Below are 25320 nucleotides of genomic sequence, written 5' to 3'. Positions count from 1 at the left end.
ATTTAAAATATTAATAGCTAATTTTATAAAAATATTATACACATTACTCGATATTTAATTTATTAATATCAACTAAGTAATGTTAGGTATAGTTTTTTGTTTTTTTAAATTGATAATGTTGACACACGTGTTAGCACACCAAAAAGAAATTAAAAAAGGCTTGGGAATATAATCATTATATGAAATTGAGTGATGGACCCTCTTATCCACCAAATTTACCAAGAAAATAAGTTTGCTGTCGTACCAAAATTGTTGAATTAAGGGCAAATTACCCTATTAACTTTCTTTCCCTTTCTTGTGGGCAACCCGGCAGCCCCTCTTTTTGCCTTTTTCTTATCCGATTACCTTATTAGAGAGGACCAACATGCATCCCTAGTGTACCAATTCTCGTGCACACAGTAAATGCTGACTAGTTAAAGCATCTTATTTCCTTTAAAATATACAATAGCATAAACTAGAGAACGACGAATATTTTATCTCTGTAAAGACAGAGTCATAAAATTATTTAAAATTTTTTAAAAATATTATATAATAAAGTAATTTTTTTATTATTACAATAAATATCAAATAAAATACAATGATAGTCATTAAATAAGTAAATTATGAAGATTAAAGTCTCCTATCTAAACACAAACACCATACTTTACACAAAAGTGATTAACTACATTTAATATTGATATATAATGGACGAGAACGAAAATACTATATATTAAATCAACATTTAGTTATTTGTTATTTATTTAGTCAAATATCAAAATTTTAAATTAATCAAATTACTCTCTAATTAGCTTTGATTTTTATTTATTATTTTAATGAAGCTTTGCTGTTTATGGTTCCCTCAGCAGACATAGTTTGCTGTCCAGTAAAGAACAAAGGCCTAATTACGTCTTGGAAGGTTCAAATGAGACATTGTTTTCAATTTTATTAAATTCAAAGAGTGAATGATCTGTAAAAGGTAATTGTCAAGAATTAAGACAGCAAAATTGTTTTGGTTTTCTTTGTAGCTTTCAAATATTAGTTGGGAGCTTGAAAATGACCTCTCCAAAGTCCTAATTATTCTACTAATAAAAAACAAAAACTCTCCTAATCAGCTTGTTTAGAGTCTGGCATACTACACAAGTGAGTTGTTTAGAAAGTTTTTTGATTAATTAATTAATCAAACTCATAAATTAGGAAAAGTATGAAAGGTATTACTTAAGCTTATGTCCAAAGAACTAATCTAGGGATCATTAATTGTGTTGATTAAGAGGTCCTAACCAACATGAACTTAATCTCTTGATATGTCACGAAGATTTTGACATAAAATTAATTAGGAAACACTAATGAGGATTTTACATGTCATCAAGTTCCTAATTATATGTAAGTTGTAGGATTGAGCTTGTAACATTTTACCAATACTATTTTCTCCGTTCAATATTAATGGTATCTTTTTTAAATAATTTTTTTTAAAATTATATGTTATATTTATATGTCCCATATTAATATTTTTAATTTTTATTTTATCCTTATATTATAATACATGTAATAAATATTATTAATTTTTTTATAATAAATCTATTAAATATTTTTTATTTTAATAAATTATTAAAAAATGACAGATAATATTGAATGAAGGAACTTTTACTGAATTATTTTAAAATAGAATATTTAAATTGTCAATCTTTTGGCCCCGAGTTTCAATGTTATAGTGAAGTGTAATATTTCTCTACTCGTTTAAACTATCACTATTGTTTACTTATATTTTTAAAATATTTTAATTTATATATATAATAATTTAATTAAATGGAAGCCAATAAAAGAGTGATATAAGAATATTCAAATTTATGAAAATTAGAAAAGTTTATCATCAATCAATCAATATTAGTGAGAGTTGTCACATTTATAATGATAGAAGATGATTGATTTTATTATGTAGCATAAAGGCTCATCAAATTTCTAATGAATAATAATAAAGTTTTTTTTTAAATTATTATTTCTCTTTTTTTTTTCACAATTATTTCTCATTTTAAAAAATGAGGATTCTTTAACCGTTAGTACTATTAATTATAAGCCTACGGATCAAAGTATTAAAATCCTTCTGTATTTTATGTTTAGATTATGATCGAATTTTGTTATTTTGATAATCTTAGCACTGATTTGAGAATTAATTAAATTGAGAAAAATAATATTATTTTAATATCATAATGAAGAATAAATTTTATATTTTCTAATATTGTCTTTTTATAATATTATAATTTTAAAAATAACTTTAGGATCATCAGGCTAAAGCTTATTAGTATGCAAAATGTACTGATGTGGTACCAAATTAAATTGATTTTTCCAAGTCTCCAATGCTACGAGAGATTTTGAAGCAGGTTGGTTGGTTCAAATTATATATAGATATTTAGGATATTTTAGAGGTTTAATGGTATGTTTTCTATATATAATATGGTGAAAATAAGTATTTATATCTCATTTAAGCTTAATTATTTATTTTCAAGTAATATTAGCCAAGACAGAAAGATATGGCAAAAAATACTCAAAAATGAGTTTAATTAGATATGTTTGTGTCAAGACTCAAGATTAAGACACATAGATATGCTATTTACTGTGCTAGCTGAAAATTACAGGGCATTTTAGTCATTTTGTGTAATTATTAAGATTTATATTAAGAGTTATTTATGTGATAGTACTTGGTGGAGATAAAAAAACTTAAAGTCTTATCTATCAAATAGACTTATATTGGTATACTTATCTTTAGGGAGACTTACTTAGAGGGAGACTCTTCTCTGTATATATCTCTGCAAATCTAATTTTTAGAGGAGGAGAGCTCTCTCCTATCTGCTTTATGCATCTGTACACCGTTATATTCTTTACAGTTCTTCCATAAACACTTTAGTTTAGTTTCATTACTCTTTTTAAGATCTAACTAGCTTTTTAAGGAGTGGGGAGTGAGGACCAATCATGTTTCTACTTGAAGAAATTCTTAATTTAGAGGGAGCATTTACTTTATTGTTTTATGTCTTTCTATTTAATACCATAATTATTGGATTAAATATGTTAGGCTAGTTTTTATAAGTGTTTAGCTTAATCTTTTTATTTTTATATAAACCTTATCGTTTATTTATTTAATGAATGATTTATTTATCTTTATATCTTTATTAGTTTCAGTTATTATTGTTAGTTAACCATTATATTAATTTAGCAATAGTAATTATTATGAATATATTTAGGTTGAATATATTAAGACACCAACTTTGCTTCAATCTATCTAGGTATAAGAAACTTTAGTTGCATCATTAGTTTGAATGGCTAAAGGAAAAAACACATCACCATCTCATTTATAAAATTTAGGCTTAAAGTAAATAAGAAGATTACTAAGTAAATGACTAAGCTAAATACTATTTTTAGCATATATTTTTAAATCACAAACATTTGTATTTGCATTGCATATTTATTTATTATTTAGTTACTTTACTTTATGAATATTATTCTCTCAAAATACTGATTTAAAATGTTTAGATTTAATTTTATTATTTTGTATCGATAATTAATCTTTATAATAAATTGCCTTATATAATTCATTGAGAATTCGACCCATGATGAACTTTCCCTTACTATAAGAATGTTTTATGTACTTATAAGTATTAACTTAGACACATTAAGCTTTTGACTAAATAAAAAGAATAATTAATCAATTCACATGCTATATTATACTAAAAAAAAGGATTTTACTCTTCACTTAAATAAAAAAAATGGCCACAGCCCATAAATTTATTCTAGAATCTTGTTTATTAAATTAATAAATAGTTAATATATTTTTAAATAATAAAATACGAACATTTAGAGAAAAATAACAAGGAAGTGTCAAAATATATAACATTCATTTCTGATTTATTTTGCTGTTGCCACGTGGCTGACTCTTACTAAACGAAGAATTTAACGGTATTCAAATAACGGCATCTAAATATTTACTCATCTGTAAAACCCTAAACCCTAATTACCCGCCCAATCAATAGAAAGTTCAGTTCTGTGTTTTAATTGATAAACGAATTCGACAAATTGAAGAATGGGTACTGAAATTGAAAGTCTGGAAGAGAGATTGGAGTCGTTTTTGGAGCAGCTTAAAGTAGAGTGTGGTATATTTGAAAGAATTGTGTACAAAAACAAGAATCAGCACAGAAGAAGCTCTTATTTTCAGTATCTCCTGAAGGTACTGAATTTTTACTTTTTTTTTTTTGGTAGTTTGGTGTTCTTATGGTGTCGATGATTTCGGGGTTTTAGTGGTTTTTGAGAAAGAAGATTACTTTTTGCTATTTTATGCAATAATCTATTTGTATGTGGAATTATTGAAATTGTTAAAGGAGTTGGCTACAAAGTAACTATTACTGGGCCAAATGCAAATTTTTGTATCTTCCTCTTAGTGCATTTTGCAGCTTGCAAAAAGAGATTGATTTGTGTTGTTTTGATGTTTATGTTGTGTATTTATATTCTGAGTTTATATGTTTGGATTGGGATGCTAGGTGAGGAGGGATTTGAGGCTTTTGCAATCAGCTAAGTTGGAGGAGTTACTTGGTTCCTGCTTTCATGTTATCACTGGAAAGAAACCCAAGCAAAAGGTGCATCTTTTAGAAAGGTATATATATATATATTTTTTTTCAAATATCTGTTTGATTCCTGTACACAAATTCATTAAACAAAGTCAATTATGATGCAATATGTAGCACATCAATGTCAATAGGGTAACTTATAAAAGAACTGGCCTAAGATGGAGATCTTAGTTAAGCTGTTGCTTTTCTTTAGATTGACAATGTTTCATGAAGAAGACTTGATTCCATTTACCCTCATTATGTTTAATGCAAATGCATATGGTGCTTTCCTGAATGATGGTGAGAGTCACCGAACTATTCTGGACGCAAATTGTTTTTGGAATCAAGTTAGGACATTTAATCATTTTTCTCAATGATGGTAATGGTAATAGACCATTCAGTACCTAATTTATACTTGCTAACAGCAAAGGTTCTTCTTTTTTCTAATCATGAACTCCAATTGATTTAGCATATGCATATGGACCAATATGCCCATAATGCATACTTATAGAGGTCCTCGCTATCTGTTTTGATGTAAAGGGGCATGTGCATTGTCTTCAAATTAGAGAAAAAGCTGTGTGATTTTGCATGCTTTGCTGGAGTTAGAAAATACCGGTGGATAATCTTGGAACTCAGGGATGCTCATCTTCTTCAATTTTTCTCAATTATGGATACAATTTTTGAAATTTTTTATAATTTATTTGTCACAGTTTAAAATGGAGAAAATGTGACCATGGAGTACCTAATTTTATGGAGCGACTCCTCGGAGCTGCACGCTTACTATCACAGGTTCATTTTCCTTTCTTCTTCTTGTGGTTCCACATCCTTTTTTTTGGGTATCTTTACTTTTGCTGTGGTTGTTACTTACTTTTTCCATCTTTGATGACTTTATAAAACGAATGATGGATTCAATCTGCTGCGACTTCATCTTTTTGTTTCACAAGTTTCACTAATTAAGGTTACATATGATCAGTTGTGGATGACAGCCTGTTTAGACTAGGAAGATTTTGTTGAAGAATACTACAGCAATCAATCACATGTAGATGATGCTTAAACTAAATTTTTCCTTATATTTTGTTGTTGCAGATGGTTGAGCCAATGCTGAAGGCAGCTATGTATCCTTCTTAATAGGATAATTTTTTGGGTTTATTTGCAACAGCATATTTCTGTCAGTGCCTCTTTGATCTGCATATATTTATGGAACATTTCTCATAATTAATGATTCAAGTAATTGTTAACATAAAATTTAGTGTGCTGTCCTAACTGTTTCTGACTTTGTCTCATGGCTAGGGCATTGTATTTTCTGCATTTGTTTATTTGTGTAGTTCAGTTTTTTAGTAGTATTTGTTTGCTTATTTTACATAAAATCTCAGAGGAGAAAGTTTTATATGATTCCATGTTATTATGATGTCATTTACAGAAAAAAATTTCTCACTGGATTGGCATCCCATCCTCCCCACCCCCATAAAAGGAAAAAAAGAAATTCAGCGACATATGATTGGATTCAGGTATTGTCAGTAGAAATATTCCTCTGAACTTTGAAGCACACCCTTTTCTGCCTAATCGCCCTCCCTGGCGCTCCCAATGATTTCATTTGTCAAACTCTCTATAGTGAAGTATTCAGAAAGCCTTACATTGTTATTTGGTAGAAATTCTGTCTTTCTGCGTTCTGTTTCTTCTCTGTAATTTAAGGTTCTAAAATCTTTTTTTTTTCTTTTTGTCTTTATTAAATTTTGAAGAAGCTGTGAGTTCTATATTTCTAGTTTTATTGGCTTCTGTTTGTTTTTGTTGCTTGATGAGCTCCATTTACCTTGAGACTGTTCAAAGAAGTGTAGGATGCATTGTTTCTTCACTTTCACGTGGATGTTTCCCTTGACCATTCATTAGTGAGGTATCTACTTTGCTCGCACGTTCATTTTTTATGGGATTTTCTCTGACAGTTTTGGCTCTGCTTGCACGCCTTCGAGTATTAGTTCAGCAAGTAAGTCCTTATTTTCCAGAACTATTTATTGTGGTGCAAACAAAGTTATGGTAAAAAAATACTGATAGTATGTAGAAAGGATAAAGCTCACATGAATATGGATAGGATGTTGCTATCACATTTAGAAAGTAATCCACCAGAACAATGGATGGCATAAAGTTGAATGATTGGTATATAGGACAGATAATTAAAAGCATGTACAAATGGGAATGTGTGTTTTCTTGGGAGTTGTTATTTTTCAGATAAGTGCATTGGGTTCTAGACAATTGCTGTGAGTATAAAATGCATGTTGCTTCTTCTGATTGAAACATCCATTTTGGTTTTCTTCTACAGATATTAGTTGATGTTGTTTCAGCATTCAATATGGTCTCTTCTCTCTCCCAAAAGAAGCAATCAGTAAAAATCACTCAGGAAGGACTTGAGGTTGGTCAGACATTGTATGTTTTAGAATCCTCCTGTCAGAAGATTTTTCCAGTATCCTTTTGCCTAAATCTCGGTTTCTTTCCCTTTTACTTTAAAATTGATGCAGGTTTTTAGGGAGTATTATCCAACAAATAAGGAATTTATCACCTTAGATTGCATATGGAAGACAGACAAATTTTTGTTGCTTGAAACAACACATAAAGGTGATTTAAAGGCTCAAGGTGGAGATCTTGGAGATGCTTCTTGTGAAAGATCAGCTCTACAGTATATGAGTATCAAGTCTTTTCTTGGAGGTGAGAATATCTGAAGAAGTTTCCTCTTATAGATTCTCCCCCCAACGTCCCATGAACATGCATGCCCAGAAAAAGCGAAAACAAATTCACCTTACAAGTTCTCTCCTTTTCTTTTCAGTTTTGTTATTCTGTTGGGAAAGACAGTCTTGGCCGTGATTTATAAAATGCTTCTTTGCACAATTATCCTATAGCTGCAGTCACTTTAATTTTGTCATCTAAGGCTTTGTTTTCTGTAACCATATCAAGGGGACTAATATGCTGCCCAGAATGATAAACTTACAGTGCCGTATCTGCCTATGCGGCAAGCAATTTCAAAAAGACTATGCAGCTAGCTGGGATTTTGTCTTCTAGTTGCTTTTCTTAGTACATTTACAACAATACAGGTAGGCATTAATGGTGATGCTTATGGATCTGAATCTAACAAGTAGGAGCCCTTAGGATGAAATTCCACAGGATTTAGTGCGACCCTGGCCAATTTAACTGTTCAAACCTTTGGTGTGAAGGGTCATACAAGTTGGGGTTGGGGACTACAGTTCCTTGAGAAATTACCATGTTGTTTACCTGGGGATTGCTGTTTGCCAACTGGTTGCAATTTCCCAAGTTATAGTTTGTAAACTGCTATAAGGGATTCTAGAACTATCTTGATCACTCACCTCTTCTATGTGAAGTGGGGCATACGTAAGAGCGGAACCTAGATAGAACGTGAATTTACTCTTTCTTCATGTGTCTTAGCATCATCTTGACACTGCTTCAGAGTAATGTCAACTAACTTTATACTTCATTCTTATTCTTTTCTTTCCTCTCCATAAAATTTTTACCGAATTACTATTTTGGTTCTCTATTCACTCATGCTATTGTCTCTTGCAGAAGATGATTCCAACTCTAAGAACATGAATGAGGATAACACTGCCAAAGGTTCTACTCATATCAAGGAAGATGAGAAGGATTTGTTTGCTGGTCCTACTGAGAGTGGGAAAAGGAAGGAAGAAGAATGTGGAATCGAACTGGATGATAAGCCAGTCGATGTGGGAACTCCAGACGCAAAACTTCTGCCAGAAAGTGGCTCGCCGGCAACCTCTAGTTTATCTCCAAGAAAACATCCGTCACCAAATCTCAGTGCAAGGTCAGTGGCATTTGTCTCAGTAAAAAGGCCTGCACCATCTACAGCAGCATTCGTATCAGTTAAAAGACCTGCTACTTCAACCTCAAATATAACAGATCTTCATTCTGAGCAAGCAAAAGAGGACAGTAGCAAAAGACAGAATTCGTTCTTCGATTTGCTCACTGGTGGAAACCTCAAAGAAAGCCTGTTCTGATTTTTTCTGGAACATCTTTATAAGCAACTCCTTTGATTGATGAATTAGTATAGGTATTATCAGAAGTGCTATACACAATGTAAACTAAAAAGCTGTGGCTTTTCTGTTCACTTGAGAAATGCCAAGTTTTGCTTCAGAACTCATTTTTTATGTGGAAATTAAATTTCATCAACTTGTACATATTCAGATGACTTGCATGAAATTATTATTCGTTGTTTCTATTGATAAAACCGTACGCTGAGCATGTAGCTGCAATCATCCAAGCTTATAAAAGAAAAAAATTATCTTCAACAGATAAAAAACTTTGCTCATTTTCTATTTAAGTCCGAAATTCTTGATTGGAGAAGAGAATGGTGTTTTATGGTTTTTAAGATATATGAATTCACTAAATATTTGGAGAAATACACTTTCCATTAATAGTTTTATATATAAATCAACGTTTATTTCACCTCTCACTAACAATTTTATTAACCTTGTTAAAGACTAATTAATATTTCAACTATATCTCACGAATATAATTCAATCTCTTTCTATAATTAATTGCTGAGTATGAACAATAGTTGGTCAAGATTAATTTGAGATTTCGTGATAATTTTTAATTTGAAATTCTTAACTAAAAAGTTATACAAAATAAATAAAAGACTATAACTAAAAGAAATTTGTGACAGAGGTCAACTGTATCCGCTGGACCACTGCTGGAGTAATCGAAGAAGTCAAGCCGAAACGGCATCGCTTAAAGTGATATTTGAACCTTTGAAGTAGGCTTCTTCACGACAGGCTCCAGTGATTGGCGAATCACTGAGTAATGAGTGATCGCTAAGTGTCGCTGTACCCCTGAAAAAGCAAAAAGAAGCAGAGAAGCTAAAGGGATACATACAGGAGCAAAAAATTCATTATCCAAAATAAATAAATAAATAAAAAGGAAATGCTAACTGCTATAAATTTCATGAATCATCAAACATCATCTCCACCGTTACTTCAATGTTGCTCATCTTCTCCGCCTCCATTGATCCCCAGGTTCAATATTTTATACACGCTTTCTTAAGAAAGATGTTTATTTATTTATTCATCTATTTTTGTGTGTACATGGATAGATTTCTGGAGTTTTGTTTAAGTTGCTAATGTTTGGTTGCTGAGAGAATGTGAGCAAATAATTTGAACAAATTATGTACGGGTGGACGGCTTTCTTTTGATAAACTTTTGTGTATTTTATTTGTTTGAATGCAACTGTTCAAGGGCAATATTATTAGGCAATGATCTTTGTATGGATGAGATTATACAAAGTGCAATGTGAATGAATCCTTAATTACCATCACATTATCATATTTTTAAGGAAAACGAAGAATATAATTATCAACCAGGAATTTCATTTCAAGGAGACTTTGCATAGAGGAATTTGAGAGTTGTTGGCTGAGGTAGCTACTTTGAAGGGGGAGCAAGACTGTATTTTGGTACAAAGCAAGGCTTGTGGAAAGATAGTGGAGGAAAAAAGAATTATGCTTTTCAAGTCTTTGATGGCTGAACTACAGAATCTTCAACCTAAGGAAGTGCCTGCTAAAAAGGGGCTGGCCAATTTTTCCAATTCTCTCAACACTCTGAATTCTGAATTGCAAACAAACGTGCATAGATTTCCTTGGAAATTGTTGCTATACTTCCTTCGTCACTTCAGCTAATTAATTTTCCCAAATGAATGATTACCTGCATTTGTCCTTGAGTGGTGCCTTGGCCTTAATGATTATTGTGTCAGCTCTGTAAGACATGCTATTGGGGTCATATTCCAAGGTCAAAGCTATTGTTTCTGTGGCTGGTTTTGCTGAAAATTTTGATAGTGGCTCATTCTACAATGTTAGATCGTCTTTATATTCTTCTCCGGGTCAAGCTTCAAGGTTTACTTCGTCCTTTAGCTTAGCTGTTAGCTTGTTTATAATAAGAATGTCAGTGGATGCTCCCCATTTCATATTCCTAGTCAACTGCTTAAGGTTTTTATTTTAGAAGACTCAGCCTATGAATAGTGCCACTATATTATCTACTTCCAATACTGCAAAACATTCAGACTCGAGGAAAGCTTGAATTCATTGATTCACTTTCATGTAATTCCAATTAGAAATCATTGGTTGCCTATATGTAATTCCTAATATCTCAGGTTCTATGTTTCTTCTATAGGGGAGCGGCTGGAAAAGTTGTGTTAAAATGCTCGCTTGAGAACCCTGTATCAAGTAAGGGTGTGGTTAGACGTCTGCTATCTGGACTAGCTGCCTCATTAATATTTCTCTCCCAAACAAATAAGGTTGGTCAGCTATTTTTCTTATGGTACCTTATGCTGTGACCTTTGCGTCGATAATGTTTTGCAGTCATAATAGGGAACCTATAAGTTTTACATGGTAGGGAGCCATTTCATTTGCAGGGCATAGGTACTTGCAGACTTACACAAGATGATAAGAGAAATGTCAACCTCTAATTAACCAGGTTGTAAGATAGTTTAGCATCTGTTTGAATCTTTACTCTTTCTCAAGAGCTCAGAAGTCTGTAAAGAAAACAAGTTTATGTTTCAGGCTCTTACATAGAAGTTTCAGTATCCCGCCGACCTTTTGCTTCTTTTCTTGCCCAAATTTTGATTCATGCCAGCTTTCACAAGTACATTACTCTTCTCCCTAGGCAGACCTGAGATAGCATTCCACAAAAATATAATAAGCAATCATTAGATTTCCATTCTCATGTGGCTTCATTGGATTGAGATTGTTAGAAGTTGTATTTATCCCATATCGCTTAGTTATTGAGCTGTTATAGTGTATATAAATGAACTGGGCACCCTCTTCCTTTGAGCTAGCTTTTGGGAATGAGTTCTACCCAAGCCCATTTATCATGGTATCAGAGCCGGCCTTTTGTCTGCGATGGTGGGTTTGGACCAGCATAAGGGAGGATTAGAAGTTGTATTTATCCCACATCGCTTGGTTACTGGGCACTTATAGTGTATATAAGTGGATTAGACACTCTAGCTTTTGGGAATGAGTTTAATTCAAGCCCATTTATCAGAGATTCAGTGCACTGTGCATAATTATTTTGATGATAAGCTTGAAACCTCTATGAGAGAAGCACTCGTTTTTTCCGCAGGTTGTTGCACTAGATGTATCTCATTCCCACAACATATGTCAGCTTGCAAGTGCGGTAGACAATAAAGTAACTCTTCCACTTGAAGTTAGGTCTGACGATAAAAGTGGAAATGTAATGAGGATGAGAGGTATGACAGCTAAGGATTTTGACCCGGTGAGATATTCTGGAAGGTGGTTTGAAGTAGCTTCTCTCAAACGTGGATTTGCTGGACAAGGTCAAGAAGATTGTCATTGTACCCAGGTAAATGCCAAGAATGTTTCTGGTATTTAGTAGCAATGAAGATATTTATTCTTTAGAACTGCTTCAATTGCCATATGGAAACCTTATTTTGCAACTTTCACATAATTTATTATTCTGGCGTCAAAGTTCTCAAGCTGTGTGATATTCAATGTGAGAATATCTCGTTTTTCCTGTAAGTGCTTTACATACATTAGGCTGGACAACTATTCGCACTTCACAGGTTGGTCTTCTGCAGAGAATATGAAACAATAATTCTGTCAGTCTGAAACATGGTTGTTTCTCATCTTTATTTAATCTATATTTTGTCACTCAAAAACTTTATGTGTTCAATCACATGACTTGCATTAATTTATAACTTGCAGGGCGTGTATACATATGATATGCAGACACCAGCTATTCAAGTAGACACCTTTTGTGTGCATGGAAGCCCTGATGGCTATATTACTGGTATAAGGGGCAGAGTTCAGTGTTTGTCAGAGGAAGATTTGGAGAAGAAAGAGACTGAGCTTGAAAAGCAAGAAATGATTAAAGAGAAGTGTTACCTTAGGTTTCCAACATTACCGTTTATCCCCAAGGAGCCTTATGACGTGATTGCTACTGACTATGATAACTTTTCTCTTGTATCTGGAGCAAAGGACAAAAGTTTTATCCAGGTAATTAGCTTTTGAGGAAACTGGCTAGCAAAGTTAATACAGTTAATGAAGCATAAATATATTCAGCTAAACAAAGTATAACAAGCAATCTCTTATTTCCTTTAGTCATTCGAACTGAATCTGTTTTGTTAGTGAAGAAGTCAATTAGATTAACTATTTGATTGAAGATTTAGGCGCACGTAGCCTTGATGGTTGAATTTTGTCCGTTGCTATTGCGAGTAGAAGTTTCTATTCTGTATCCTTCATAGTGAAATGCTAAAATGATTCAAAGCAAAGGGAAATGCTTCTCCGCTACAGGAGATGCTAGAAGAAAAGAAGAGAAGCCCCTGGGGGATATTACACAGGCTAGCAGACAACCGGAAAGCTATTTGCTTGTTGGTGTATATAAATATTCCTGCTTTACTTACTTGGATCGGTACTGCATATCGGCTAAAACTTATAGCTACTTGAATCAATTTACTTTGATTCAGATTGTTGCTGATATCCTTTTAAACTTTATGAAACTCTTAAGTAGTATATTTATACTCATCATCATTTGAGGTCAGGGGTGAGTGAAAGCTGTGTGCCTAGAATCTGATGTGTTTCTGATAAAACGTTTCAGATATACTCAAGGAGGCCTGACCCAGGACCTGAATTCATAGAGAAGTACAAAGCTTACTTGGCGAACTTTGGATACGACCCAAGCAAAATTAAGGACACCCCACAAGACTGTGAAGTGATGTCTAACAGCAAGCTTGCTGCAATGATGTCCATGTCCGGGATGCAACAGGCTCTAACCAACCAATTCCCAGACCTAGAGCTGAAGGCACCTATTGAATTTAACCCCTTTACTAGTGTGTTCGACACTTTCAAGAAGCTTTTGGAGCTGTACTTCAAATAGAAAGTGATCTTGTGTACATTACTGTCAGCTTTTGTGTTTGTATATGCATATATATATATATATATATAGCAACAGGTACGCAATTCTTTATTAACACTAGTAATTGTCTTTAGCAAATAATGCTTTCTTTCTAATGCAGCAAATTATCTCGTTTTTTCAGATTTTAGGCACAAGTCGCACCCTGTAATTGGGGGAAAATGGACTATAATGCTCATGTTCTTATGACCATGCAAAGCTGGAATGCAGAATCAGTCGCCCATGCATTTTAGCAATGTGTTCTTTTGCTTGTGCTTCTTAATTAATATGAACTCATTGTGGAAGGGACATTGCTTTAAAGTCTAATTCAACTTTCTACTTCTGGAAACATGATTTTTAGGATCATTTTTATTTGGCTATGTAGCAAATGCAAAATGCTTGCTTTATTTCAGTGCCTAGGTCCTAGGCATATCCTAATAATAATGCAATTTTAAGTCTTCCTCTCTACATAATTGTAAATATTTAGTTGGAGTGCACATTATTAATAAAAAGTATTTTTAAATGTGGCTCGTTTTTCAAAAGTGTTAGTCAATTTAATATTAAAATGCTTATAATATTACTTACAGGAAGAAAAAAAATTATCACATAGAGGCAAATCACATCATCATTCTTTTTTATATAGAGATTATTTTCAATTCTTTATTAAATATAAAATAATAAAATTATCATCTTTTCTTTGAAAAAAAAACAAAAATGTTCATATTTTTTAATTTTTTTATAGAAAATACAGTGTAAATTTGTTTCATTTTTACTGTAGAAAAATATAAAAAATATTTTTTTATTTTTGTTAACAAATACGGTATTGGTTTTTTCTTTTTTCCTTTAGTTTTTTTTTGATAAAATAAGAAATAAATTAAAAAATAACTAAAAAAACAATCACACCGATATTTAAAAATAAAAAAATATATTTTTTATTAATTTTATTTTAAAAGAAATTCAAAAGAAAAATACCTCGGCCTAAAACAAAATGTGTTTTATGTAGATAGACTAATGATAGGCACAAAGACTAGGCCCAATTATCTATTTTCTTTTCCCTTCCAAATTCCAATTCAACGCAGGCAACAAATATATTGAAGCTCTTTCTACATCGAAGAAAACCAAAAAAGAAAGAAGAAAAATACAATTATGAAACTCTCGTTTTCAATTCACGCAAAATCATCATCAAAATCTACTTCTAAACCTAAATTTTCAGCTTCAGTCGATGCCGAAACCCAAACTAATGGAACTGATAAGCAATTCGTAACCGAATTCGATCCTTCGAAAACCCTAACCAAACAAAATCGCATCATTATTCCTCCTAAGGAAAACGAATGGCGCCCTCACAAGAAAATGAAGAACCTCGCTCTCCTTCCATCTCTCCAATCCACCGACCCCGACGCCTTACGTTTTGAGATCGCCACCGACGCTGACGACGGCGATGATAAGAGCATGTCCTACGGCCTCAATGTCCGCGCCGCCGGTGAGGATGATGGAGGTAAATCCCAGCAGCAGAAGAAACCGGAGAGTACGGAGAATATAATGTTGGAGAAGTTGAGGTATGATTTAGAAAGGTTACCGGAGGATCGAGGGTTTGATGAGTTTAAGGACGTGCCGGTTGAAGGATTTGGTGCGGCTTTGTTGGCTGGATATGGTTGGCGTGAAGGGAGAGGTATTGGTAGAAATGCTAAAGAAGATGTTAAAGTCAAACAGTATACTAAAAGAACTGATAAGGAAGGTTTAGGCTTTGTTGCTAGTGTTGTTAGTAGTAATAATGTTAAGAATAGAGACACCGTGCAAAATGATTTTAACAGTGTTAGTAATATTAATAATGTTAAGCATATAGACAACGGGCAAAAAGAGAGGAAAAGGGAGAGAGATGGAATTAATAATGGCGATGGCTTTTTTGTTGGTAAAGATGTAAGAGTGATTGCAGGCGGAAGAGAGATTTATGGTTTAAAAGGTAGAATTCTTGAGAGATTAAATGCTGATTGGGTTATTTTGAAGATTGCAGAAAGTAATGATGAGGTGAAACTGCGTGTTTCTGATATTGCTGATTTGGGTTCTAAAGAGGAAGACAAGTGTTTGAGGAAGTTGAAAGCTTTACAGTTAGAAGATAAGAAATCTAAAGATAGGGATAATGGAAAGGGTGTTACCGAATTAAGTAAAGAAAGAAGAGAAAGTGTGAGGAGAGATGGTGGTCAGGTGAAAGATGAGAAAATGCGGTGGCTTAGGGATCATATACGGGTTAGGGTTATTAGTAAAGATTTGAAAGGGGGTAGATTTTATTTGAAGAAAGGGGAGGTGGTGGATGTGGTGGGTCCATATGTATGTGATATATCCATGGATGAGACTAAGGAGTTAGTACAAGGTGTAGATCAAGACCTCCTTGAGACTGCATTGCCACGTCGTGGGGGTCCTGTGCTTGTTCTCTATGGGAAGCATAAGGGGGCGTATGGGAATTTGGTTGAGAAGGATTTGGACCGTGAAACTGGGGTTGTGCAAGATTTTGACACTCGTGAGTTTCTCAATGTGAAACTAGAACAGATTGCAGAGTATGTTGGGGATCCCAGCTATATTGGGTATTGATGGGCTTGGAGTCTCTACAGTTCCTGCTGTCAATAGGTACTTTGGAATGCTTTGTTTTGATTGTCTATGATCTTTGTCTCTGCACTCTTTCTTAATTCTTATGGGATTTAAGTTTGTATTATTTTTATTGCTATTGTTGGTTGTTTGATAGTTTAGGTATACTTTTCTGTGATAAAGATATTGTATTGGAAGAAACACCCACATGGCATCATTGTGGATCCCATGCAAAGTCATCTTTGACTATTAAAGTTTCTTAATGTGGACATTGAATGAAACTTCCATTGTGCTATAAGTGACTTGTACTTTAGACATGCTTGTGCTACACTTGTTACTGACAGATTTCATATTTGGAGGAATTAGTTGTTGAAGATCGAAAAGGTTTGCGAACTTTCATGTATGTCTGCTACTATTTTAGGCTTTCAGCTTGCAGTCTCCTTAGTCCATCTAAGGATAGCTGTTGTGTCTGTCAGGGTTAGCGCCCCCTGAATATTTCAGGCCAATCGCATTTTTTGTTGCTCAATTTCATGATTTAGAGCAAAATCTTGGATCTTGTTCTCTTTGTCTAATCATGAATTAGACTCTCATAGGTCTTAGAAGGATTTTTGACAAATTTTTTATTATTTGTGAAATGTGCTCCCTTGAAGAAAGTAATATGAATGGAGTACTATGCATCTTGAGGTGTCAGAGTTTTAACAAAATTGGAAACTTTCAAGCTGTTTTTTTTGTGTGATTATAGTGATTAACAGGTGTAGACATTTTATTGAAAGGAGAATTAAAGCATGCATGAAGTTCTTTCCTTGTTTCTTTGTTTCTTTCATTGTCAGCTGTTTTTAAATGATGATAGTTTGTTATGCAAGATTGTATGTGGAAAGATTCACTTTCATTAATTTCCAAATTTAGTAGTTTGGAGCTGGGCTTCTATAATTGGATCTTCAATGTAGATTTTGACCAAGTCCAAGAAACCAACTTGCTCTAGGTTCTTAGGTGCCATGGCAAAGAAGCAGATTCATTGACACAAGTTTTGCGTAAGCCTTATTTGGCCACTCCGGGAGCAACCGTTCGATAAGATTGCTATGGATGAAGATTTTCTTTTAGAGGAGATTGCAAAGGAAGCATTAACTTAGACAGGAGTAGGAGGCGACTCATTAGCCTATAATTTGGTATTTAATAGTATTAGCTGCTAGTGAAGTGGTTAGGGGAGTTTTCATTAAAGACAAATGATAGTAACGTTATGCATGGGTGAGAATACACCGAAAATAATACAGAGGGCTAAGTTAACTCATGCAAGCCCCAAGAAGTTTGTCTAATTGGATTTTTTTTTTCCCCTTTCTTCTGGGCCGTGATTGTTGTTTGGGGGAGGAATGTAGGTGTATGTAAAGTTGGTAATCGGCCAGTTACACTTGTGAGTTTTTAGATAGATCCTTATTTCGACTTTCGTAACCAATCTATATCATCTCTCTTCCTTTTCTCAAGACCGTTAGTGATGGGGGAGTAAAGGCAGGAAACTGAATTTATTGCTTAACCCACCCTCTTGATTAACCCTCTTGATTTCTGTAACATTCTTCTAGATTGCATGGAAGAGTCTAGAATTTGTTTAGTTCTTAGGCATTTTCTCAAGGATCCTTATTTCTGATTGCTTTACTAAGACAGCTTATTTCTTAGTTCAGTAGCAATGAAAGTTTTTATTTGGTTAATCCTTTGTTTGAAGGAAAGAGTGTATGAGAATATTTTGATTGGTTGCTCATGCTATTATGGTTTATAAAAACATAAATATGTTTTGATGTCATACTCAAAGGCTGGATCAAATTTGCTGGTGAAAAAGGTCATAATGTTTTTTCTTTTAACAATTAACCTTAGATTTAGAATCAAACAGTTCTGGCGATTGCGGGCAACAAGGGACTTTGATAATCAAGCCAGAAAAAAGACATAAAGGTGTTTTAATGTAGCATATCCATAGTGACTAGAACAAATTTACTGATTTAGAAGGTAAGAGCCTTAACAATTAAGCTAAGGATTTAGGAGCTAGTAGTTCTGATGATTGTATGCAACTTCTTTACATGGTCATTTCTATAATGGCAGCACCATCTTCATCAATATTAACTACTGCCATTTACAACCAATAACTTAATTGGTATGCTAAAGTTTTGGAATGATGAAAATATGCACTTTTGGTTTATCTAAATCTTAATGCTTGTGGGATTAAGTGGTTCAGTAATTTTTTTGATGACTCCCACAGGTAAATATCTTGAATTCTCGATTTCTAAAATAAGAAATAATTTTTTGATTCATTAGGACTTCTCAACACCGAGGAACTTTGAAATCTTATTTGAGCTTGTGGACGCAACCATCATTCCTAAAATGTAATTATAATGTGATTAGCTACTGAAGTATGTTGTAAATCATCTTTTCAGCGATATTCAAGGACATCTGGCAGCTGGACCTGAATTACAGAAACACAGTGGAGAACTTTTGGTGTGATTCTTACAGAATAGAGTACAGTCCACACGTTTCTGAACTGATATCTAACAGCCAGCATTCAGCAAAATGCAGTGATTTCAATATCTTGGTAGGAACAATCCTGGACATTTGCTGACATTAATCTTGAGCTCAACTCTTTGAAGAAGTTTGTGGAGCTTTATTTCAGACCAAAAGTGAAATTATGTGCATTGTAGCAAGCTTTTGTAATTCTACACGGATCAACAATACAACATTCATTCTTAATTGTACAATTTGGTGTTGTCATCCAGCTGTCATCTTCCTTGCATCCTGATCAGCTCCAGGAATCCCTGGCCACTTTAACAAATATGTTACAGGGGGTGTTAGCTTCATCCTACGCTGAGGTCGAACCCAGGCCACAGATGGACTTAATGGTTAAGGTATGTAGGTTCTCTTCTGTATGTGAGAAAGGCATAAGTTCAGAAATTGAGATGTCTGAATGTGAAACTAGACTGTATTAACTAATTACAGTCTTGCTGTGCCCATTGAAACACAAAACCCAACTGTGTAAACCGAGCTAGTCTCTGGTTCTTTTGGGTTTGATAGAAGATGCCAGGAATCTTCTGGCATATTAAAGTAACTTGGGATGGAGTTCTATGAAAATTTATTTGGGAAAAACTGTTTTACATGGTAAAAAATGGCTTAGAGTTCAATCTGGAGGTTTCTCATCTTTTTCAAATTCTTTGGTTAGAAGTGCCCGCTTACATGGTTCATTGAACTTGTCATCCGAATGGGCAATCTCACACTGCATTAAAAATGATGGGAAGAGAAAGATTAGGTTTTATTAGGAAATCAGTGCTTCGGCCGATGTACTATGCAAATTAACATCCACTGTTCTATATTATAGTGATTAATCATCGGTGAAGAAGAACATAATACTATTCGTAAATTTATAAACCCAAATGAAATGGTTTCTTTTTTCTCATGTCATGTACTTTTCTTTGTTTTTTTACATTATTGTCTGATCACATTCCTTATTGCCATAACCAGCCAAAAGATGATCTTTTATGGCGGTTTCATTTTATTACTTACTCATCATATCCATACAAATATAGTTGAATGAAGATACGGGTGCATTATTGAGCTCTTGTAGCAAAAAGAAAAAGTTGGAAGTGGATTGGACAAATGACAGGTCCCCGGATAGAATCTGATGTCTGTCTTCAATTTAGGCAAAACACTTCTTTGAGTCCTCTAGTTTTCAACTAAATTATGCTAATAAAATATTGAACACTTTACTTCAATTTTATGTTATCTTAAAGGGTCTTTAAAACTTTTTTAATCTCTGTTCATTGGCTTGGATCTTTAAAGATTAATATATTGTTATATCTGGACATTGTTTTGTTTGATTCTTTCATATCATTATTCTAGTAATTAGATTGAACATGTATAATCATTATTTTGTTATGATTTTATAAACAAAAACAAAGAAAAGGAAAACTATTTCAATGCTCAAATGGTGCTGAAGTGGGCTTTAATAAGTGAAGGATAGCTCTCAATTCATGAATATGGTTCAACAGTGATTTTATAATTCTTTAGATGGCAGATTTCTAGCGAGAGAAATGAGTATAAAATTTGTGTGCTAGAGAGTTCCGTCCATCCATTTGGCTACAAAATGCAATTCTTTTCTTTTAAAATTATTACTTCCCTATCAATACGAATTACTCAATAGATATCAGAATATTTACTTGAGAAGCCAATAACCGTATTATGAACGATTAAGGCAAGTTATGATTAGAAATTAATTTATGTTTAATCTGATGAATAATTCTATTTACTATAGAAAATCAGCCTTGGATAATCATTCGACTGCACTGCTGTTATAGTGATCCAACTTAGTAGCATCAAACTTTCAGAAGTTTTAATGGAGTCCAGTCATTATTGCTATTCAACAATTGTGGCCATGATATTCTAATTTACTCTACACCAAATAATGCATTTTCTAAGTCGTCTGTGTGAATTATGTGACAAATTGAAATCGCTATTATGGTGTGTGATTTACATTAATAATAACTTGCATGAATATAAAAAAGTTTTAATTGAATTCTTTTCTGTTGTTATTTTTTTTGAATTTTGATATATAAAAATAAATGGCAATTAATCAAGCAAAATCAAGTATAAATCTTGTGTTATTCATAATTTCATGCATAGTAGAAAATGGAAGGGAAAAATCAATAAAAATATGCAAAATTTGACTAATACTATAGTATATTTGGTTGGGTAAATTGCCCAGTTGGTACCAAATCTTAGGACTGTATATCAATTTGATACTAAAATTTTAATTTGAATCAAAATGGTACTAAAAGTACAAAAAAATATATCAATTTAGTCCAAACGTCTAATTTCCAACAACGGATGCTGACGTGACAAGTTGAGGAGATAAAGTTAATTGACGTGGCACATGCTGAGAGGGCGAAACAACCGGAATATACCTCAACTTGTTGGTTGATGTTGATATCTTTTTTATTAAAATTGCTTCATGAATTACAATTTTAGTTTCAGACCAAGTATAATTAATCTGATTCGCATTCATCGAGTGCTTTAGAAATAAATTTTTAGAATATTTTCAGAAAGTTCTCTCCATGTTGATTTAGTGCTTTCAGAAATAAATTTCCAGAATATTTCCAAAAGTTCGAATCCTGATTAACAAGAAATAGAACTACTCTCTCTTGCCAACTAGACCAACCCTCTTGAGTCATTATCACCTTGTTTTAACCCTCTTCACTACTGAGTAGTACTTATCCTATACTCTAGATTGAAGTAATTTAAATGTTTATGTAAGTTGTTGTCATCTTGCTTATCTATTTGCTGGATTTGGCTCTAAATATGATTAAGACCTGTGCAAGACAATTATCAATTGCATTTGATGCCAATGAGTTTGGCACTTTTCAAATGCTACAACTGATTAAATTGCTACTGCTGGCACTCTAATTTTCACTAAAATAATAAGGTAATTTTTCTTTTCCATATTTAAGTCAAAGTATTTAAATAATTATATTTCTACCCTTAAAAGTAAAAAAATAACGAAAGATAATTTCCATTTATTTGTCCTTCATAAAATGGATGAAGTTAATTCGCCTCATTTAATTGTATTTTTATTTAATTTATAACGTTGGATCCTTAATTTTTTAGTTTTGGTAAATCAAATAATTTCCCCCCAGATTACTATTTTTGGCTGCCAACTTTACAATGCTACAAATCTAAAAACTTCATAATTGATAATCAGACATCAATAATTACTTTTATTCAAACTAAATCAATCAATCAGAATTAAGCTTGTGGAGAGCTCATGTCATATGTAGTTGACAAAAGCACCTTGAGTAGCCACTAGCGGTAGTGGCAGCGTTACACTTGAATCAACGCTAATAAAAAATTAATTTTTTCTTAGTCACTCCGACTATATTAAACCCGACTATTAGTGAAACTTATAAAATAGCTATAAATTTTCAAATATATTTTACTCTCTTATTATCCAAGTGCCAAATACTCGGAGTTTATGTCTATCATCCATCAATTGATTGTCAATACACTGAGAATAGGCAAGAATTTTTCATAAGAATTTGACCACAATCTCGCCTTTTAGAATTACTTACATGATACATGAACTTGTTATGGTCAGAAATCAGTAATAACCACTGTTATTATAAGTAAAACTTGCATATTATAGCTCAAGGAGCAACAGCCCTAAAGAAAATGATGCAGGAACTCTAATACAGAAATAGCTATTATACCTTAAGGAGCCATAGCTATAAAGCGAAAAATACAGCAATATGGAAAAGACTAAATATAAGTACGTCAATCAAAATCATGCCTTCTGAACTGAAAAGCCAACGATGAATTCCCTGATTTCTTCATTAGCTCTGTCGAGGGCAGTCCGGCCATCTGCATCCTTGACATTGTAACTTGCTCCAGCTCTCAACAATTCTTCAATTTTTGGCTTGTCACCTTCTGAGGCAGCAAGCATCAATAAGATGTCTACTGGATGAATGTCTTGACTTAGAAGAGCCTCCATCTTATCATATGTTCCCTCAACAGCAAGCATCCCCATGTAGTTAAAGTACTGCAGCATTACAAGAGTTTTTTAGTCGACAGTCAAGACAGCAATTTCACAATCATAAAATGAGGTAAGATATACATATTTAGAAGCTCTTTTAAGTTTAAGCTTTAATAAAAGGGTACACCCAGTGCAAGATGTGCTGGGAGGGTGGGCGCAATAGTACGAATCCTATCAATTACCACTTTGTCAAATATTTGTACTCTATTATCCTTACCAGGAAAATTGAGGCAATGCGTGTTTTCTAAAGATATTTTAGTGTAAAACTCAGTGCGATCATTACCATTTGATTGCTAAATATAAGAGAGAGCATGGACATTCGACTTTGGATCATAAAGGACTGACAGTAATACAGGAAGCTAGCAGCTTCAAAACTGTTATGGTAAGGAAAATCAATTATGCAAACCTATGTAGTAAATGTAATTGGGATAAAAAAAGAGTGCCATAGCTCTACCGGGTCACTCTTCAACTATTAAGCTCATAATTGATAATTATTCTTCTTATAAGATAAAAAGAAAAACCAGCTTCTAATTGTCCTACTAAGTAATGTACTAACTGCATCCTACTCCTTTTTTTCTCTTTAATGGTAGGAAAGCTGGGAAATTGGATATCAAGAACAAAATATTTGGAAACCTTCAAATGCAAGGACATGATATGAGTAGCCATTGAGCATCTTGTGCAAGTTCTAGTCAATACTCCAATTGTATTGACACAATGTCAACCAAATTCTAGCCAAGATGCTCACTTCAAACGATAAAGTTCATGTCGAATAAGTTATAACAGCAAAAGTACATCCCTTAATCTAGGCAATTTAATTTAAAAGTGAAAAGAAACCCACCAGCAGGTGACAATGAGTTAGTGATGCGACAATTGAAGTATATATCTAATTTCAATCCCAAAATTCAACCAACTAACAAGCAATTCCCAATCTGAAAACCATACCCAAAGCATGAAGCTTTACACACACATACAAAGTTAATAAATAAAACATAAATATATTAGTAAATAGAGGAGAATTAAGTTACCTGCTCAACATCATCTCTATCAAAGTCATCACGGGATTGGCTACCATAAATGCCAGCACCTTCAGCATCAACACCATTTTTACCAAACTTGAACCAGCACTTTACTCTTGACCCATTAGAGGGTCCAATTCTACAGGGTCTTACCAAACAAACCTTACTTTTGGTACCCAGAAATGGGGTACTGAAGTTAGGCAAGAAAGTTGCAGTCTTTTGAGGTTTGCAAGTGATGGGAAGAGTATGGGCTGTACATGATGATGATGGTATTGAAGCCATTACTGTTGTTTTGTTTTTCTAAAGAAGAAGAACAAAAATCATGGAACCAGTGATGTTATCACTTTGCTTCCTATCCACTCACTGTCTCTGTTTCATGTCCTAAGTGTAACATAGGAAATGATAGGGTGTGTCGCATGTCCTTGTTATCAATTCATTGATTTTCAAGATCATTTGTTTTGTCAGTAAGCAGATCATGTGTTTACAGTCATCTTATATGTGTTGTGTTTTACCAATTAATGGAAAGCCCAGAAGTGGAAGTCATCAGCCCATTTCAAAATGTATATTATTTTTAAATTTAAAAAAGGGAAATTATTTTATTTTTCCAAAGGAGTAAATATTAGTTTAGTTTCACTTATTTTATTTATTGAATCTTCCTATTTGTATAATGACAAGTTTACTTGCAAGAGTAAATATGCTTGAGAAGATAAAGAATCATTGAACCTTCTTAGTAAAGGCAATTTAAAGATCTAACAAAATGTAACACAACAAATTTGAAAATAAGAAAAAAAATTTACCTGTAGTTAGTATGTACTGCATGAATTGAAACAAAATCATGTGCAGATGAAACTTATTTTATTTTTGTAATTCTACCAAAACAAACATTCAAAAGAAAAACAGGAGCAGAAAAAGACTCATCGGGCCTCAAGGCCTCAATTGGTATTCTCTTTTGGAATGCCTTGTGGCTTTTCTTCTTAATACAACATGGATTTTCAAAAAGAAAAAGAAAAAGGTACAGAAAAGAACTCTCATCTATCTCACAACAGAATTAAAAGATTACAGACAGCTTTTCATGCTGCCAGCCAGAGTTCATGCTTGATGAAGTTAGGTGCCACATTCAAACCAAAAGATAAACCTGTTCAATTGAATTAAGAAAGAAATTATGGAATTTTTTGCAGCAGGTAGGGAATGCACAGGTGAAATGGGCTACAAATTTATGATATAGAAATTCATCCAATGTCAACAGTCACTTTTAACACCCAACTTTAAATGGCTAATCCAATTGTGAGGTGCATTCTTTATTTCCATTTACTCATTTCTTGACTGGCCAGTGAACTAAGAACTGAGGAAATCAATTTGCCACGTAAAAGATCAACAGGTAATCTACTAATAATGTCAATCATATATTTTTCATGAACCCATAAACAAAATTTAGAAAATAAAAAAACAAAATAAATATAAAAGCAACTGCCTACCTGCATGCCCAAAATGCACTCAAGTTAATGCACCAACCCAAACCACACACCATTCCTTTTTTCTTCCCTTTACAATCAAGACATGAAAAGAGAGTAACAGCCTACTGAAAATAGCCAAGAAAGAAGCTTTCCCTCTTTCTGAATCTCATTTCATCATTTGACACTAACTGGGAAGTGAGGTAGGATGTTATGGTCAAAAACTCTTAATTGAATGTA

At 33.2% G+C, this 25320-nt stretch overlaps 4 protein-coding genes across 6 annotated transcripts; 3 read left to right on the top strand and 1 right to left on the bottom strand.

Annotated features, from left to right (window-relative positions):
- The first annotated feature begins 3938 nt into the window (after positions 1 to 3938).
- On the top strand, positions 3939 to 8767 carry LOC8260809. Its single transcript, XM_002522954.4, has 8 exons — positions 3939 to 4192; positions 4503 to 4615; positions 5279 to 5357; positions 5655 to 5683; positions 6456 to 6549; positions 6883 to 6972; positions 7079 to 7265; positions 8133 to 8767. The coding sequence occupies exons 1-8, from the start codon at positions 4049 to 4051 to the stop codon at positions 8579 to 8581; spliced, it is 1185 nt and encodes a 394-aa protein (XP_002523000.2). The 5' UTR covers positions 3939 to 4048; the 3' UTR covers positions 8582 to 8767.
- A 481-nt stretch (positions 8768 to 9248) lies between these two features.
- Positions 9249 to 13948, top strand: LOC8260808 (chloroplastic lipocalin). Of its 2 annotated transcripts, XM_002522953.4 has the most exons (6): positions 9249 to 9598; positions 10745 to 10868; positions 11693 to 11932; positions 12295 to 12585; positions 13187 to 13540; positions 13626 to 13948. In XM_002522953.4, exons 1-5 carry the CDS (start codon positions 9507 to 9509, stop codon positions 13463 to 13465), a joined length of 1026 nt encoding a protein of 341 aa, XP_002522999.2. In that variant the 5' UTR covers positions 9249 to 9506; the 3' UTR covers positions 13466 to 13540; positions 13626 to 13948. The 2 variants fall into 2 exon arrangements, with proteins under 2 accessions (XP_002522999.2, XP_015577122.2); XM_015721636.3 differs by lacking the exon at positions 10745 to 10868 and having other exon boundaries at positions 9250 to 9598.
- A 559-nt stretch (positions 13949 to 14507) lies between these two features.
- LOC8260807 (protein MOS2) lies at positions 14508 to 19487 on the top strand. Of its 2 annotated transcripts, none has more exons than XM_048379258.1 (2): positions 14508 to 16102; positions 18359 to 18552. In XM_048379258.1, the coding sequence occupies exon 1, from the start codon at positions 14627 to 14629 to the stop codon at positions 16064 to 16066; it is 1440 nt and encodes a 479-aa protein (XP_048235215.1). In that variant the 5' UTR covers positions 14508 to 14626; the 3' UTR covers positions 16067 to 16102; positions 18359 to 18552. The 2 variants fall into 2 exon arrangements, with proteins under 2 accessions (XP_048235215.1, XP_002522998.2); XM_002522952.4 differs by having other exon boundaries at positions 14509 to 16102; positions 18478 to 19487.
- A 2608-nt stretch (positions 19488 to 22095) lies between these two features.
- LOC8260805 (protein LHCP TRANSLOCATION DEFECT) lies at positions 22096 to 24023 on the bottom strand. Its single transcript, XM_002522950.4, has 2 exons — positions 23639 to 24023; positions 22096 to 22619 (listed from the first exon to the last, which is right to left on the bottom strand). Exons 1-2 carry the CDS (start codon positions 23909 to 23911, stop codon positions 22365 to 22367), a joined length of 528 nt encoding a protein of 175 aa, XP_002522996.1. The 5' UTR covers positions 23912 to 24023; the 3' UTR covers positions 22096 to 22364.
- Between the last annotated feature and the right edge of the window lie 1297 nt (positions 24024 to 25320).

This window comes from Ricinus communis, chromosome 9, assembly GCF_019578655.1.
Source record: "Ricinus communis isolate WT05 ecotype wild-type chromosome 9, ASM1957865v1, whole genome shotgun sequence".
In the NCBI taxonomy this organism is placed as follows: Eukaryota; Viridiplantae; Streptophyta; class Magnoliopsida; order Malpighiales; family Euphorbiaceae; genus Ricinus; species Ricinus communis.
This window is presented reverse-complemented; position numbering and strand designations above follow the sequence as displayed.

Excerpts from the sequence above, each read along its gene's own strand:
- LOC8260809 (XM_002522954.4), top strand. The coding sequence starts at position 4,049 with ATGGGTACTGAAATTGAAAGTCTGGAAGAGAGATTGGAGTCGTTTTTG. Across the intron at positions 5,358-5,654 it reads CTGCACGCTTACTATCACAG|ATGGTTGAGCCAATGCTGAA; the intron begins GTTCATTTTCCT and ends TTGTTGTTGCAG. Across the intron at positions 5,684-6,455 it reads CCAATGCTGAAGGCAGCTAT|TGAGGTATCTACTTTGCTCG; the intron begins GTATCCTTCTTA and ends ACCATTCATTAG.
- LOC8260808 (XM_002522953.4), top strand. The coding sequence starts at position 9,507 with ATGCTAACTGCTATAAATTTCATGAATCATCAAACATCATCTCCACCG. Across the intron at positions 9,599-10,744 it reads CCGCCTCCATTGATCCCCAG|GGGAGCGGCTGGAAAAGTTG; the intron begins GTTCAATATTTT and ends TTTCTTCTATAG. Across the intron at positions 11,933-12,294 it reads AAGATTGTCATTGTACCCAG|GGCGTGTATACATATGATAT; the intron begins GTAAATGCCAAG and ends TATAACTTGCAG.
- LOC8260807 (XM_002522952.4), top strand. The coding sequence starts at position 14,627 with ATGAAACTCTCGTTTTCAATTCACGCAAAATCATCATCAAAATCTACT.
- LOC8260805 (XM_002522950.4), bottom strand. The coding sequence starts at position 23,911 with ATGGCTTCAATACCATCATCATCATGTACAGCCCATACTCTTCCCATC. Across the intron at positions 22,620-23,638 it reads ATAGAGATGATGTTGAGCAG|TACTTTAACTACATGGGGAT; the intron begins GTAACTTAATTC and ends GTAATGCTGCAG.